General features: G+C 45.4%; 1 protein-coding gene across 16 annotated transcripts in view; it reads left to right on the top strand.

Moving 5' to 3' along the window:
• The first annotated feature begins 7511 nt into the window (after positions 1 to 7511).
• The window catches only part of UBR5 (ubiquitin protein ligase E3 component n-recognin 5), a 95086-nt gene continuing 87826 nt past the window's right edge, over positions 7512 to 14771 (top strand). For 13 of the 16 annotated variants that reach the window (XM_082319020.1, XM_082319031.1, XM_082319029.1 and 10 more), the window contains exon 1: positions 7512 to 7848. In XM_082319020.1, coding sequence (XP_082175146.1) covers positions 7787 to 7848 — 62 coding nt within the window. In that variant the 5' untranslated portion in view covers positions 7512 to 7786. The remainder of the gene's footprint in view (positions 7849 to 14771) is intronic. The other 3 variants (XM_082319034.1, XM_082319027.1, XM_082319028.1) reach the window with 1 other exon arrangement.

Here is a 14771-nt window from a genome sequence, read left to right on the forward strand (position 1 = left end):
TCTGATAAATTTACAAACACCCCAGTTCACCTCGGTTTGTAGCAGTAGGCAACACTCATTGCAAGTGAAACTACCTGTATGTTCAGTTAGTAGCAGGTAATCCTGTATTTGCAAATCCACCTGCAGTTTCATGTCAACTACCTACCTATCTATGTAAATACACGCACTAACACATACGCAGGTATATACAACAGAGAAGTGTTGTAATTGCTGTTACTCACAATAAAATGTTCATCCATCCATTAGCTGTCTCCCTTTCCTCTTACATTGCAATGGAAAAAAACCTTCCAGGCTATTTATTCGTATTTTCTTTCCTCCATTAGTTTCACTGAAGCTAAATGTTACTTACCGAAGCAGTTCCCAACACAGGTCTCTGTGTACTGCATCTCCTATTGACTCCTGCCCCCACTGCACTTTTTTTTCTGCCTTTCAGCACTGAAGCTCCATCACCATAAAAATCCTAAAACTTTATTTCATGGGACTCCCATCTGTTAGAGCTGCCTCTCTTCACATGAAGTCAGCATCTTTTTTTTTTTGACATTTAATTATTTCCGCGACTGGTTGTGATGACCCACTGCAATTATGTTCGCAGCTTGGGAATATGCTACAGGGACATGGAGGAACAGTTAATAAACAGCCGTCCTGTTCTATGTAAATGGCCTTAGTGATTCAAGGGGGGGAAAACAATGAAGAAAAGAGGTCACAAGATTTTTAGCAGAACGGTGAGATCTTTCCTGAAAGCAAAGCCCATCATTTAAAGGGAATGGGGTGGTCCAAGAGATGAGAATGTTTTCACTCCTGGAGAGCTGTGTTTGAAACTGTGCCTGCACGCCTGTGACAGGAGTCTCTGGCTGCTGAAACGTGGAAGAGCTATTTCAGAAGGGATGGTGAGTTTGCAGCCTCTGTGTACGCTCATTCTGCACAGGCCAAATTTCTCCTGAACAGCCACCGTTTATCGCTTCTCAAATGACACAGCCTCTGGTTTGCTTAAAATGCCAGCTGTAAACAGAGGCTGCTTCGGAGCTGTTTCACGAGCAGCTCACTTTTCTCTCTGTGCGCCTGTGTTATCGTCCAAATCAGCAATTTGGGCTTGAAACTCGTCTCCCTCTCACCACCCTCTGGTTCACGTTGCGGAGCAGCCTGAGAGCACACAACCTGGCCTCCTCTGGGGTGAAACCGAACAGAAACCTGCGCTCCCGAAGTGCAGCACAGTCTCTGGGGAAGCTGTGGCTGTTCAGTCCATGAGGCACACTTAGAGCTGGCCAACACAAACCCCCTCAAAATGCCGCACTGCGGATCCTTGGGCACTCAGCACCCGTTGCTTTACGCTACAGTTGACTGCTGTTGAATTTTTTGACTTTTAATAATTTTTCAAGTGGAATTAAAACCAAATGCAAGAACTATCTACTATTTCTTTCTATATTATAAATAGCTGTGCATGGCAGGTGGCTATTTGATGGCAGAGCAACAGCAGCTAAAAAGTAGGCTACTACACAGAAAGGTAAATCCTAGCCCCACTGGAGTCCACGGAATAATTCACTTCCTTTTGCCCTGGAAGGTCTCCACTCCTTTCCCTGCCAGAAACAAATTTACTCTGCAATAATTTCGGAAGGTAGTACATGAATCAAGGCAATACAGAAGTATTGCTGTGAATGCTGTTCACCCGCACAATTTATAAAGGCAATTTTTTTTCAAACCTGCCACTTTTGAAGGTAAATATGGTTAAGGCAAGAGTAACTAACCCAATCAAATGGAACTAACAGGGAAATAAAAACCCTTTTTTGTTCCAGTTAATCATCCGGGCTCCCTTGGCAGCCTGCAGACAGATGAGCAGGAGAAGGCGATTCCACGGGGAACCCAGACAACCTGCTAGGGCCACATGCCCGCCTTTTAGGTTGCTAAAGTTCAAACAAATTCTGTCTTTCCTTACAAGAAGCTTACAGGAAGCCGCTCTGATGTAAATGCACACAACTCTGCTTTTCAGCTGCCCGCACAGGAACACCTGCCCAGGTGACAGAGCCGACACGAAGCCTCAGAGATACACCCACCACGTACACTGTGCGCACAAGCTCTGCCCACATCGCCTTCCAGGGACGGTCGCGCAGGTGGCTGTCCACAGCCTCTGTTCCCAGGACGTTCAGCTCCCACACAGTGCCCAGGACGCCTGGTGAGCTCCTCTTGTCACGCTCAGCTGCATTTGTCAGCAGACAGGTCTGGTCTACGCATGCAAAAGCCATTATGTAACTTTGTGGCTGGTCCTGGACAAGAAGAGATGTCCTGGATGCCTAGTCAGAAGGAAGAGGTGTTCAGAAGTGTCTCTGTGGGAGCTGGAAGAGAAGGGTGCAAGTAAGGGGGCTACAAGGGCGAGAAGCAATGTCAAGTGAGGGATCTGCCAAAACAAAATCTCAGTCTGCCAGATACTGGTGGATCTACAAATTCCACTGAATACTTGACAGAGACCTCACCTCGATCCCAGACACACCGTGCCAACTCCCCTAAATGGAAGAAAGTAACCCTGACTGTATACTAAAGAAAGGAGAAACATGCAGAATCCTACTTTCTAGACCAGGAGTCCTTCACTGCAGAGCTGGGGAGAGGAAATGCTGAGCAGCTCAGATAAGAAAGGGGAAGGGAGATCAGGTACCTGCAGTATTGCCTGATTTTAAACCTTTTATTTCAGTCCATGTGCAGTAGCAAGTGTTAACATCAGCAGGCTGTGTGTCAAAGTGTCTAGCCCACCACATTAACTTCTCAACATCTGAGTCTCTTTCAGCCAAATTTTGACACGAGGTTCTTGTCTCAGAGGTCTCTCTTAGCTTAATTGACCCAAGCATCAGAGAGGGGGCAGGAGAACCAGTTAGTACCACAGCTAAGGGAAAGATCGCAGCAGAGCTCAACCTTTTTCAGATACTGGAAAATCCATAGGGCAGAGAGAAACAGTGTGTACACTATTAGACACTGAAGAACCCACTGTAATAAAAACTCCATGGGAAACAAGTTTTCATCAGCTCTGAACCTTACTAAGCTACCTGCTCTTTTGTGGCCTTAAACAATACTTCTTAAAGACCAGCATCATTTTGTGCACAAGACAAATGATTTGTCTATTATTACAGTGACCTCTTCACTTGACAGCCAGGTACAAGTCAGAAAATAAGAGATTATAAACACTTAATAGCTGGCATTAAGATGAAGTTTCAGCCGTCATAAATAAGCAATATATAAAAAAATCAGGCCATAACAACCTGGGACACAAGCACGGCAAAGCGCAGCCCAGGACAGCAGAAAGCAAATGGCTGGCAGCGCAGCCATCCTCAGCTGGAATTGTCTGATTTCTAGTGTTAACTTGCAAACTATGCAGGTACTTGTGTTGCAAAACACACGGATGTGGTTTAAAAGCCTGATGTTCCCAGCCCCAAACCAACTACTCTTACGCTATATGTAGACAGAGCAAGAGCAAGAGGCAGCGAGGGAACCTGCTTTGCTTCAGTTTGTGGCACCAGGTGCTGGCAACAAAATTTCTTTCTTTGCAATGTACTTTGTTGCTCGCTACAGGAACTTCTGCTCAGCCTTGGGAACAATCTAGAAGCTGCAGTTTTCTGCACAGCATTCTTGTTGACATTTCCAGGAACGCTGGCCTCACTCATTTCTTCCACAGCAAAATACAATGTTATGCGGCCAGCCTGATGTCATCGCTGTTGACATCTGGAGTTAACAGCCTGGAAAGCATGTACTGGGGCTCTCCTTAGCTGCCTAAAGCCTTTATTTCTGCTGAGGGCCTCCTCCCCGACTTCAGCACGCCCCATCAGCCACAGGCACCGCTGCCTGTGGTACACCTGATAGCATCTGCTTGCACTGTTTACAAAGCAAAGTCCCTTGCAGTCCTCCTACCCTAATCCTCCCATCTCTAGCAGGTCCCCTCCCTTTAGGACTAACAGACTTCCAGGCCTGCAGCTGCCGAGTGCGTTTAGCTAGCAGTCAGGAATAAGTCTGTCCCGGTGCACATTATTCAGAAGCTGTTTTCCATGGGAAAGTTCCCGATCTACTGAAACTGAACATTTATGGCGCAGGAGGCTGGATGAGATAACCTCCAGAGGTCCCTTGCAACCCATGCGCTTCTACCAGTCTGAAAACTTCAGGAAATGCTGACTGTCATCAAAACTCAATTTCACACATGACAGCAACGATCCCACAGGAGTTATTCTATATGGTATTTCCAAGCTGGCAAAAACTCTTGCACAGACAAGTATACTAGCAAGGAACTTGTTCTGCTGGTTGGGTGTTGGTGTATTTATAGCTGCACCTTCATAAGGAAGCTGCTGCTTTATCGGTAGGCCTGAAAATAGCACCATCTATACACCGACGAGTTGTGCAACACAGGGAACTAAATTTCTTAGGCCAAGACAGAAGTCCTGTCTTAAAGAGACATTTTGTAAAGAAAGCAAATCTCGTTTGGTTCTTGATTTTTCTCATGACTTGGTAAATATGAATTTTTAAATACCATTTCAGTATTGGATGTTGGCATGCAACAGACTTAGACAATCCAAAGGACTTAGGAAAAGGCTTTTATTTTGAAGAGGTTAAAAAACAAAAGTTATAAGAATGAGCAGTTCTACTATCAGAAAGCAATTCTATTTGGAGTCATTTCAGATACTTAAAGGATCATCAAACTCTGTTACCTGTGTGATTACCTTCTAAGAAATGCATCAGTGGACAAGACAGGCATTCAATGTGTTACCACTTCCTGGTACTCCAAAAGTCAACCAGTAAGGTGCAGCCTTGCATCCTTGTTAGAGAAGTACGGGTGCTCCTGACAGTGCGCTGGAACTTCCACCATGTTACAAACTCCTGTCAGAATAACAACATCGTCAGGTGAACACTTGGTTTTGTGTCCTCTCATCTACGCTTAGGATTAGTTGCCATTTTAGTCAGCAGTATAAACTCTTAGTGTGAACAAAAGCTGACATTTGCACTACTCAAGTTTATTCTGGCTCCAAGCGCAAGTTCCAGTGGATTCAATTTTGATTTTTTTTTTCATTTTTGCTTATGCTGAGTGTTTGCGTTGGCACAGCCATAGGCAATGGCTAAAACTGGGGTTCAGTCATAATGTAAATAAAGCTACAAAAAAGGATTACTTAGAAATGCCAGCAGCAGACTGCTGAGCCCTAAGAGACGTGTGCCCCCTTTGGGCTTTTCCAGCTCTTTTCCTGTCTTTTATCTAATAGATTTCCATAATCCATTAACTTTTAAAGCTTGCGTGTGAAGGGTGGAAGGAAGAGAGTAATGGAAATCTCTTCCTTATGCCTAGCCCCCAAGAGAATTCCACCGAACAAGTTATGTTATTTGGAAACGTAAATGTTTTGGAGAACTAGATCTTGATCCTGAGAGCAAACGTGTATCTGGAGCTTCCTAAACCCTACCAAAAATTCCTGAAAGCATTCCCAAGGATGCAACAAGACCTACTGCAGGAGTTCATGTGGTCCATCTTCCTACAGTTCAATGGAAAAGAGGAATGACTGTCAAAGACAAATATTCAATTTTTGTCTGGAAAAAAAGAATCAAATTGAGATGCAAGGTTTTGCAGATGATTATCAAAACATGCAAGTGATTCTCATAAAATGACTGAGGTCAAGACAGCTTAGAAGAATCTCCCACTGCAATATACGACATAAATGTTTTCAGGAAAAGCATGAAGATTGCTGTTTAATAAAAAAAAAGAAGGAAAAGCAGAGCAAAACTAACAAACTTTGGTACAATCAAATGCAGAACTAAATAATCCAAAAACTCTTAGCTCTGTCCCAACAGGTAAAAAAAAAAAAGGTAAATCATGGATCTACTCATTTTTAAAAGCCCAGCTACTGTACTGTCTCATTACCAAACAGAATGAGTCCAATTCCATGCCTTGTGCATTTCCAGAAACCTGTTAGGATTTTCCTTACAGTATAAGCTAAATGAGTTACTTGTATTCTTGAATCCATTTGAATATCACTGTCACTTGAGAACAGAACATATGGGGAAACAGTGTCTAAGTAACCTGGAACACATCAACCAAATATTTCTTCTCTTTACCGCTTTTCCTCATGTTAATGATAGTTGTATTGAAAAAAAAACTTCACAAACTCCCCAGATCTTTGGGCTGCAAACAGCTACGTCAGCTGATTCCTTAGCTCCTTTCAGTGAACTGGAGAAAGAGCCAAGGAAGAAAAGGGAATGGAAGATGGGAAGTCTCAAAATTACTTAAATTTGATAGTGGAGAAACAGACATTTCTAGGGTTTATGATTACACAGCTTCACAAATGAATTATAACTCACGGAACTAGGTTCTGGAATTTTTTTGTATCATTATCATGTGATTGCCAGCATTCCTCACATGCTAAAAAATTCCAAGCCTCTTTTCTAAATTTCTGATTTCCTGAAAATAAGCGACAGCAGGCTGCAAAAGCAGCAAATTCCAGTTAAAAAAAAAAAAAAAAATCAAAGCTTGGTACGATCCCAGCCAAGGTGTTAGTTTCTATAGAAACAAGGGGCTGTTTTATTGACTTTGTTACTCAACTTTCAGCAAATTGAGATGCTAATTCGTTAAAAACAGCTCCATTTGCAAGGTATGCTCTCCGGGAGCAGCACGGTTCAAGCCCGTCCCAAGGGAGGGGGCGCAGCCGGGCCGGCGCGGAGCGCTGCCTGGGCTGGGGAGACGACTCTTCACGCCGATACACCACCCCTCTCCCCGAAAAAGGGCGGGTAACTCGGGCTGGCGGAGGGAAGACTGTTACTTGTAGCTGGGAATTACAGGGCAGGCAGCCGGCTGTGGCGAGGCGGTGAGGAAGGGCAGTGGGTTTGAAGCCCGCCTTCGGCCACACGTGCCCGGGGGGCAGCCCTGCGGCAAGCCGCCCCTCGGGGCCCCCGGGGACAGACACGGCTTCACCCCCTCCCCGCTTCCACCCCCGACACCGCTCCGGCGGGCCGCACCCGCGCCGCTCCCGGCCGAGGGGCCGGTGGCAGCCGCCCCGCCGCGGGGAGCGGCGAGCCGAGGCACAGGCCACTCGCGGGGAACGGCTCGCCCCAGCGCGAAGGCGTTCAACGCGCTACAAGGCCGCGGCGCGGAAGGCCGGCGGAACGGGCCGGGGCGCTGCGGCCTGTGCGCGGGGAGCGCTGCCGGCGCCGCGGCCGCCTCAGAGCCGGGCCGGGCCCCGCCGCCCGAGGGGAAGCGGCGCCGCCCGCTCCCGCCGGGGGGGGGAGGGGCAGGGCCCCGTCCGGCGCCCGAGGGAGCCGCGCGCGCAGCAGCCCGCCCCCGCCCGCCGGCCGGCCGGGGTGCCGCTCTTGGGGGCACGTGGTCTTTTACGTCCCCCGCGCATGACGTCACCGCGCCCCGCGAGGCCGCCCCGACCAATCGGCGGCGCGCTTAGTGAAGGGGCGCCGCGCGCCGGCGCGCGCGCCAGTCAGCGCGAGGCTTACACTGCGGCCGCGCGCCGCCGCCCCGCCCTCCCCGGCGCGGCGCACGGAGGGAGGGAGAAGGGCCCGCTGGAAGTTAAGATGGCGGCGCGTGTGTGAGTGCGGTGCGGGCCGAGCCTCCTCCCGGCGCCGTTGCGGCGGGCTCCTTTCTCCTCCCGCCCCGCGCCGCGGCGAGCGAGCCGAGGACTCCGCCGGCGGCCCCGAGCGGCCCCGGGGGAGGGACGGAGGCCGAGCGCCCCCTCCCCCGCCGCCCCCCCGCCCCCATTGTGTGCCCGGCCCCCGCCCGCCCGCCTCCCTCCGCCGGAGGGGGGCAGCGGCGGCGGCGGCGGCGGCGCGGAACATGACCTCGATCCACTTCGTGGTGCACCCGCTGCCGGGCACCGAGGACCAGCTCAATGACCGGTGAGAGGCAGGCCGTGCGGCGGGGGGCGGAGGGGAGGGGCCGGCCTGGCGGGGCTCGGCCCCCTGTGGGTGAGGGGAGGGGCCGGCCGGAGCGCGGCGCGGCGGGGGCGCCCCGGGGGAGCGGGCAGCACCGGCCGCGGGGGACGTCCCGGCACCCCCCCCCCCCCCCCCGCGGCGCCGCCGTCCGGCGGCCGCAGGGCCCCGGCGCTTTTCCCTCTCGCGGGGGCCGGCGGCCGGGAGCGGTGCGGGCCGCGCCGCACGCAGCCGGCCTCTCCGGGCGGCCGCCGCCGTAAACTTTGCCCCCCGAGGGAGCGGGGGTGGGGGGCCGTGACCTTCGCCGCGGGCCCGCCGTCCCGTCGCGGCCCCGGCGGGGACGCCGGCCGGCCGGGGGAGTCCCGGCGTCGGGCCGAGGAAGTGGGCTCCCGAGGATCCCTGGCCGGGGACGAGGAGGAGCGAGAACGTGTCCATATTAATCAGCGAGGGAGCGAGGCAGACAATGCGGATGGGGGATCGCGGTGTGTGTGAGAGAATGACGGGAGCGAGGATAAAGAAGACGCACGCCAGGGATGTTACAGGCGCACGTACCGCCGGCGTGCTCTGCCTTCCCCGTCGTGCACACGGTTTTTTTAAATAAGAAAGGAGGCCCGGTCTCCAGATGACTGATTGTGTGCGGCTTGGCTGGGATGGGAATGACAGCTAGAACAGAAGGGCAGTCTGCTTGGAAACCTCGTAGCGAACTTTGTGGTGGATCGGGGGAGAGAAATTGCAGGCTGGGGAGAAACTAGAATGCTTGGGAGAAAATAAATCCGTGAACTGAATTTTCTTCGCTGCTTGATGTGTATTTGACAGCACTCTGTGTGGCTGTCAAATATTTCTTCTGTAGCAATTACTAATGCTATGTGTTATAGCTTGTAAATTTTGCTTGTGCTCTTTTATATGGAAATTCTTAAGAAATGTGTAACTATTAATCTTTAATTTCTCAAAAATTTACATGTGAATAAATCGAGATCTTCAATCATCACGGGATAGAAACCTACGTATTTTTTACGCTATAGATAAATGTTATTTAATTTTTATAAATAGTATTTAAATACTTATAAATCTTGAAAAGTATGGGCTCTTGGTTATATTCTTCTGGTTTTGATCTTAACAGGTTTCAGATTAGGTCAGGGTCCAGCTCACTTGTTTGTAGCTAGGTCACTTTTCCTAGTCCAGTCTTTGCTGAGATGCCTCTGTTAAAATACAGCTGAGGTTTGAGGGCTTATGATGAGGAAAATAGGTCACTGTAAAGATAAAATTTCTGCCAAACTACATCATCCATGCCCTTAAACAGGGAAAAGAAACTTCTAATGATAAAATAGGTCCACAACCTGAAATGTGTTACTGTGGAGTGAATTTTTTTTCCTTAACCTGATAATACACTTTACAGGATCCTGCTTCCTAGGAGGCCTACCATTCCTAAGGGATTGATGGGCTTTCTCCGCAGGAATGCATTCAAATTTGGCATACATCATCTTCCTTTAGAGTGACAAACTGAGAGGTGATGCTGTACTAGGAGTTCTTCCGCTTCTTCATTGCGCTGTTTTGACTTAGGGTAAGATCTAGGACTTTGAACTTGAAAGGACCCCAGTGGTTTTTCTTTTTCTTTTTTCTTTCAAAAAATGTTGATAGGCCCTTAGAAAACATTTATCATGTAATTATCACACTTTGCTCAGAGTGAGAGAGCTCCTCTGTTTTTTCTTTAATGTCACCTGTTTTGTTGACTTACTGACGTGAAATACGATGCCCCTTCAGTCTTCATAATGCTTCCCAATTTTTTTTTCCCCTTCTTACCACAGCAGCAGCTCTTACAACTTCTGTTTGATACAGGAAGCTTCATAATGTGTGGTAATTAATATATGGAGAAAGCTGCAGAAGTGCTATTAAGTAGTGACTTATTCTGAAAAATCAAGTGGCTCCTTGATCTGAACTGCAAGTCATAAGTTTCCACTTCATAAATATAGTTTTTCTAGAAGTGCGATAGCTGTGTATCAGAACTTGTAATGCAGTGAAATCAGAATGATTCATAAATAGGGTTGAGGCACTCACATATGTGCTGGAAATGCCAGTTCAATTTTATCAGTAGCCTTGCTGCTTATTACTGTTCTGTCCATATAGATCAGGATCTAGATAGCTTAATAAATTCTCATATGCATGCTCGTAGAAGTTAGGATCTTGGAACATCTCATATTTCTATGTTTTTGGTTTTGTTTTTTTTTTTTTCCCCTCTCACACTTCATAGGCTTTTTTGAGTCTGCACTGCAGCCAGTGGTCAGTAGCCCAAGTTAGTTTTTTTTCTGTCTGCATTCTGAATGATAATTGCTTCTCAAAATCTGATTTTGGGACCATAATTCTGCATTGTATGCTTTCGTTTGTAGTGTACGTAGAGCATGATAAATTGTATTGCTTTCAGTAATGGATCCGTGTTCTGCATCTAAGGAATAATCACATTTTAAAACACAGGGATTTATTGGTGCAATCCCTGGGTGTTCAGGATACATGACAGTGTTGAATATTTATAATAAAGTATTCGATACATTATGCTTAATCATCAATGTAGATGTGTGAAGGGGTTGAAGTGTGTTTGGAAAGCATCCTTCTGAAGTATCGCTCTGCTCTTAAGCAGTCTCCAAAATGTGAGGAAGTAGGTTTTTTCAGTTCGGTTTGGTGCCGTTTGTATCACTCTGTTTTACAGTTTTTATTAGATTCTCTGTGCAATTTGTAATCCCTCTTATTCATGCAGCAACTTGGAGAATGGTAAAACACTTTGAAGAAAAAAGGAAAAAGTAACTGTAGAACCACAAATAATTGGGAAGACTCCTGAGCACACCTACTCATCATCCGAAAGTACTTAGTAACTAGTGTTTTTGAATATACTAGTTAATATTGTACCTTGATGGTAGTTATTAGACCTCTCCCAAGTAAGTTGAAGCACTGTTGGCTTGTTCATGGTATTCACTCAGATGTCTGGAAGCTAGTTGCACTGAAGAAAGCTTATAGAGGGCAAGGTTATATTTAGTTTTGCAGTTGTATTAGGATTTGTTTTTTGAAATGGATAGTAGGCTAAACTTTTTTTTAGGATGAACTGAGGTAATTAAGCTTTTTCCGATAAGTTTATTTAGGAAGATACGTAACTTGGAATTTTTCCCCCAAGCAATTTGTTCTCTGCAAACTGAATATGAAAAGTCTTAATGGGAGAAAAATTGGGTATGGCCTGCAGTTTGAGAAACAACTCCATAAAGTATTTGGGATGTAAATAATGAATGGCTTTAATCTTTGAGAAAGAGATGCCCAGCTTCTGTTGCAGTGGGTGCTAGATATATTTTGTTGATTATCCACCTGTTTCATGTATGTTTCAGGGTTGGGGGTGCTGTGCTTTGTGAAGGAAGTTTGACACACAATTTCATAGATAAGTCAATCTTAGTAAAGTCTTCTTAGTATATTTCTTAATTTTATGTTGGGTTAGGAAGTGGGTGTAGCCATGACAAATAACCATTTCTTGGCTATTATGAAACCTCACAGGAGCAGTTTAACTTGCTACTCTGTAGAATGGGAAGGGGAGTGAGTCTTTCACCCTACATGAATGGCTTTCCGTACATGAACTAACCTTCAGGGACAGGATTCGTCTCAAGGCCTTGCCTTTGTTTTTACCTTATACTAAAAAAATTCTTGTCAGCTAAGCCATTTAAGTCCTAGCGTAGGGTAAGATGTCATTTTTTAAGTGGTCATTGATGCAATGTTAATGTGCTTTTTTTCTTTCCTCTTGAAGATGAGACGTAATGAATTTGGTTAAATAGAGGGTATTCTGAATTTAAGAAGAGTGTTAAGAAGTGCTATATAGTAAGTTTTCTCGCAGTAAACTCTTTGAAACAAGTAATATGTCTGAGAAAAGTTTGTTCGAAGCTTCAGTGAGTGTTTATGTACTGTCAGCTCAGGGGGAAGAAAGGATTATCTTGCTTTTACTTGAGTTTGTTTTTCCTTAATAATATATGCAATGACTTTCTCTGTTATTCAAATATTACTTACTTTAGGCCATGCCTGAACTGAAAAATTAACTAGTGTACTTTACATTGTTTGCATTGTTTACACCCTCTGACAATCAATTTCTGTGGAAAAAACACCTAGCAGGAACATACCCTTTTAGTCTGTGCCTGTGTATCTCATAGCTTATCTACAGGAAAACATCATTTCAAGGTAACAGGCAAGTGATCAGTGGATATGTGGCCTGCTACTCTGGCAGATTTTCTTACCCTCGTCTTTGCATTTACCGATGAGCAAATCTGTTAAAAATCCCGAGCAGATGTTGCTGGAAGGAGCTGGCGCAGGGTGTGGTACCATTCTGTGCAGGGAGCCAGCAGGGACGTGGAGCTGGTGTCCTGGCCCCACATGTCTGGGGGAGCCACGCACGGAGAGGGAGAGAGAGCTCCTGATCATGCAAGTGTTTGTTTAGCCCTGAACTCCATCTTCTGTGGCCGCAGGCGGGCTGGGAGAGTACCTGTCCTCTTGTGGAGAGGCAGGGCAGCCCGAGCATGAACTTCCCTGCTGTTACTCACGTGTAATCTGCATCGAGGCTCAAAGTTGGGGGAAAGAAGGGATTGACTGATGTGTTCTTAAATAGAAAACCTGCAAGTTGTGTGCAGATAATACAGTACTTCTTTTAGCTCAGGTGATTTATTTTGGTGCACTTTAAACGGTTTCCTAATCTACTTGAGCAAAAGTGAAGTTAGCCTGCCTCAAACAGGAATAGATGGTTTAATTACACGGAAACCATTGCTGATATGATACTTTAATTCCCTGAGTTACAGTTGCTTGATGAGACTTCAGTAACGGGAGAAGCTTTGACTTTGTTGTTAGGATTAATTTCTTGAAAGCATAACAAAATTTAAATTGACTTCTTTTAGAAGAGAGTGAGGGAATGTCATGACTATCATGGCATAATTATTATCGTCGTAGTCTTAGTTGGAAACACTTTTTAAAAAGAAGATGTTTTAGCTGCATCAAAAGGTTTGCACAACCGCTGTGGTTATACAGACCATTATAGCATTCATACATTCAGAAGCAGTGCATTAAGATTTGATCTGATTTCAGTATTGTTATTCAAGGATGATAATTTGGGAAGTTAAGCATCAGAACTTACACATAAGCATCATTTCATATCTGGTTGAGTGTGAAAGGTTACTTATACACAGGCCCATAGTCTAGGCCTTTTTGGACTTTGCTCTGCCAGGGTCCTCTTCTGGTTACAATTGTTTGCTGTGCCCCAGACACTGCTTTTTAGAGAGTATGTATGTAATTGACTGTGAATGTTCTTGCTGAAACTTTCCTGAGATGTAAGTCAAAGTAATTGCTCTCTTCTGAAGGAGGGAGGTTTGTTTTCCCCACTTCTTACCTCGCACCAACTTTAAGTGTCTGATCCCACAGTAAACGGACTTAATTTGCGAAGATGATATAAAGCTAACCCTGGTAAAGTGAAGTAAATACAGTTTTGTGGATTAGGAAGTTGAACTAGTTTATCTCCTCGTTGGGTGAGCATCAGAGTAGGTGGATAAAAAAGGGGGGATTTTGAAAAGTGCTGCAGGAGGGAGAGCTGGGAGTGAAGAACGGGGAAGAGGAAGCAGGGTGAGTTCCTTCCATTTTGAAAGCAGCAAGTTTATTTTGGCTACTGTAATGTGAAACTGTACTGTGAATGTGATCCGGGCTGAGAGTAGTTGTGACCTGTCACAAGGAATTTAGTAAAATAGTAATTTGGGCACAAATGTTGCCTCTTTTTTCCTTCTCAAATTCTCTATGAGGTTTGAGCATATTTGTTGTTAGACCAATGATAAAATAAGATTAACGGAGTAAGATATTAACAGCCATATTTTAAGGTTGGCAATGCAAGTCAGAGCTGTCAGAAAACAGCTTTTTTTAATTCTAAGAACAGTAAGGTATCAGTCAACAACATTTATGTGCTAATTCTTGGTAAAAGTTAAAATCTATAATCAATAGCATACTTTTAAGGTAACTTTGGTATAGTATGTATTTATTAAATGTTCTAGTTGCTGTGTAGGTTACTTTTGTAAAAAGATGTTTGTCAAAAATTTGTAATTAAACCATGAAATAGATGTAAAGGGTATGACATTTTTTTCCTAAACTATCTAAAGCTTAAGTAGATAACTGTTCAGTACACAATTACATTTACATGAAAAATTGCTTAACACTTGAGAAAAAGAAGCAAGAATGTACCTAAGCCCGGCAAGCTCTGCAGTGTGTTGTAGCTGCCTTTTTACAGTTATGGCACGGTTAATTGTTCGTGACTTAAATGAAATAGACGGTAGTATGTATTTGAAAATCACATAAAGAAGGAGAAGGGGTTTCAAGGTAGCTTTTATTGGAGTAATTACACTAACAGCAATCTAGGTAGTTAAATTTGCAAGATGCTCCCTGTGAAAGCTGCTGTTTTGTCTTTCCCTCCATCAGCTCAACAGCCACTTATGCAGAAGAAAACCATACCCAAAAACTACTTGTGCTTTTCAGTTGCACAAACGCTTTTTTTAAAGCTTGAATTCAGTGAAGTTGGCTAAGGATTTGGCTCTTAGTAACAACTTCGCATAGAAGACTGCAGTAGTTGGCATCTGTATATGCCCCAGGGAAAACATGGGGACAAGGCCTAGTTGTAGTGGCTAGAGGATTTTAAATTGGAACGATTAGGAGAAAAAATACTGAAATAAGTGTGCAAATGTAATTGTCAAGGTGCACATGTATTTTGTCCAAAACTGTAAGGCTGTCAGTTTAAATGAGGATGGTCGCAGCACTAGTTAGTCCACTACAGCAGTAATTATACAGGTTTCAGATCTTAATTCTTTTCTCTTCCTGGCATAGAACTATTTTGACAATAGATTCTG

The sequence above is a fragment of the Platalea leucorodia genome (genome assembly GCF_965183815.1).
Source record: "Platalea leucorodia genome assembly, chromosome: 1".
Taxonomy (NCBI): domain Eukaryota; kingdom Metazoa; phylum Chordata; class Aves; order Pelecaniformes; family Threskiornithidae; genus Platalea; species Platalea leucorodia.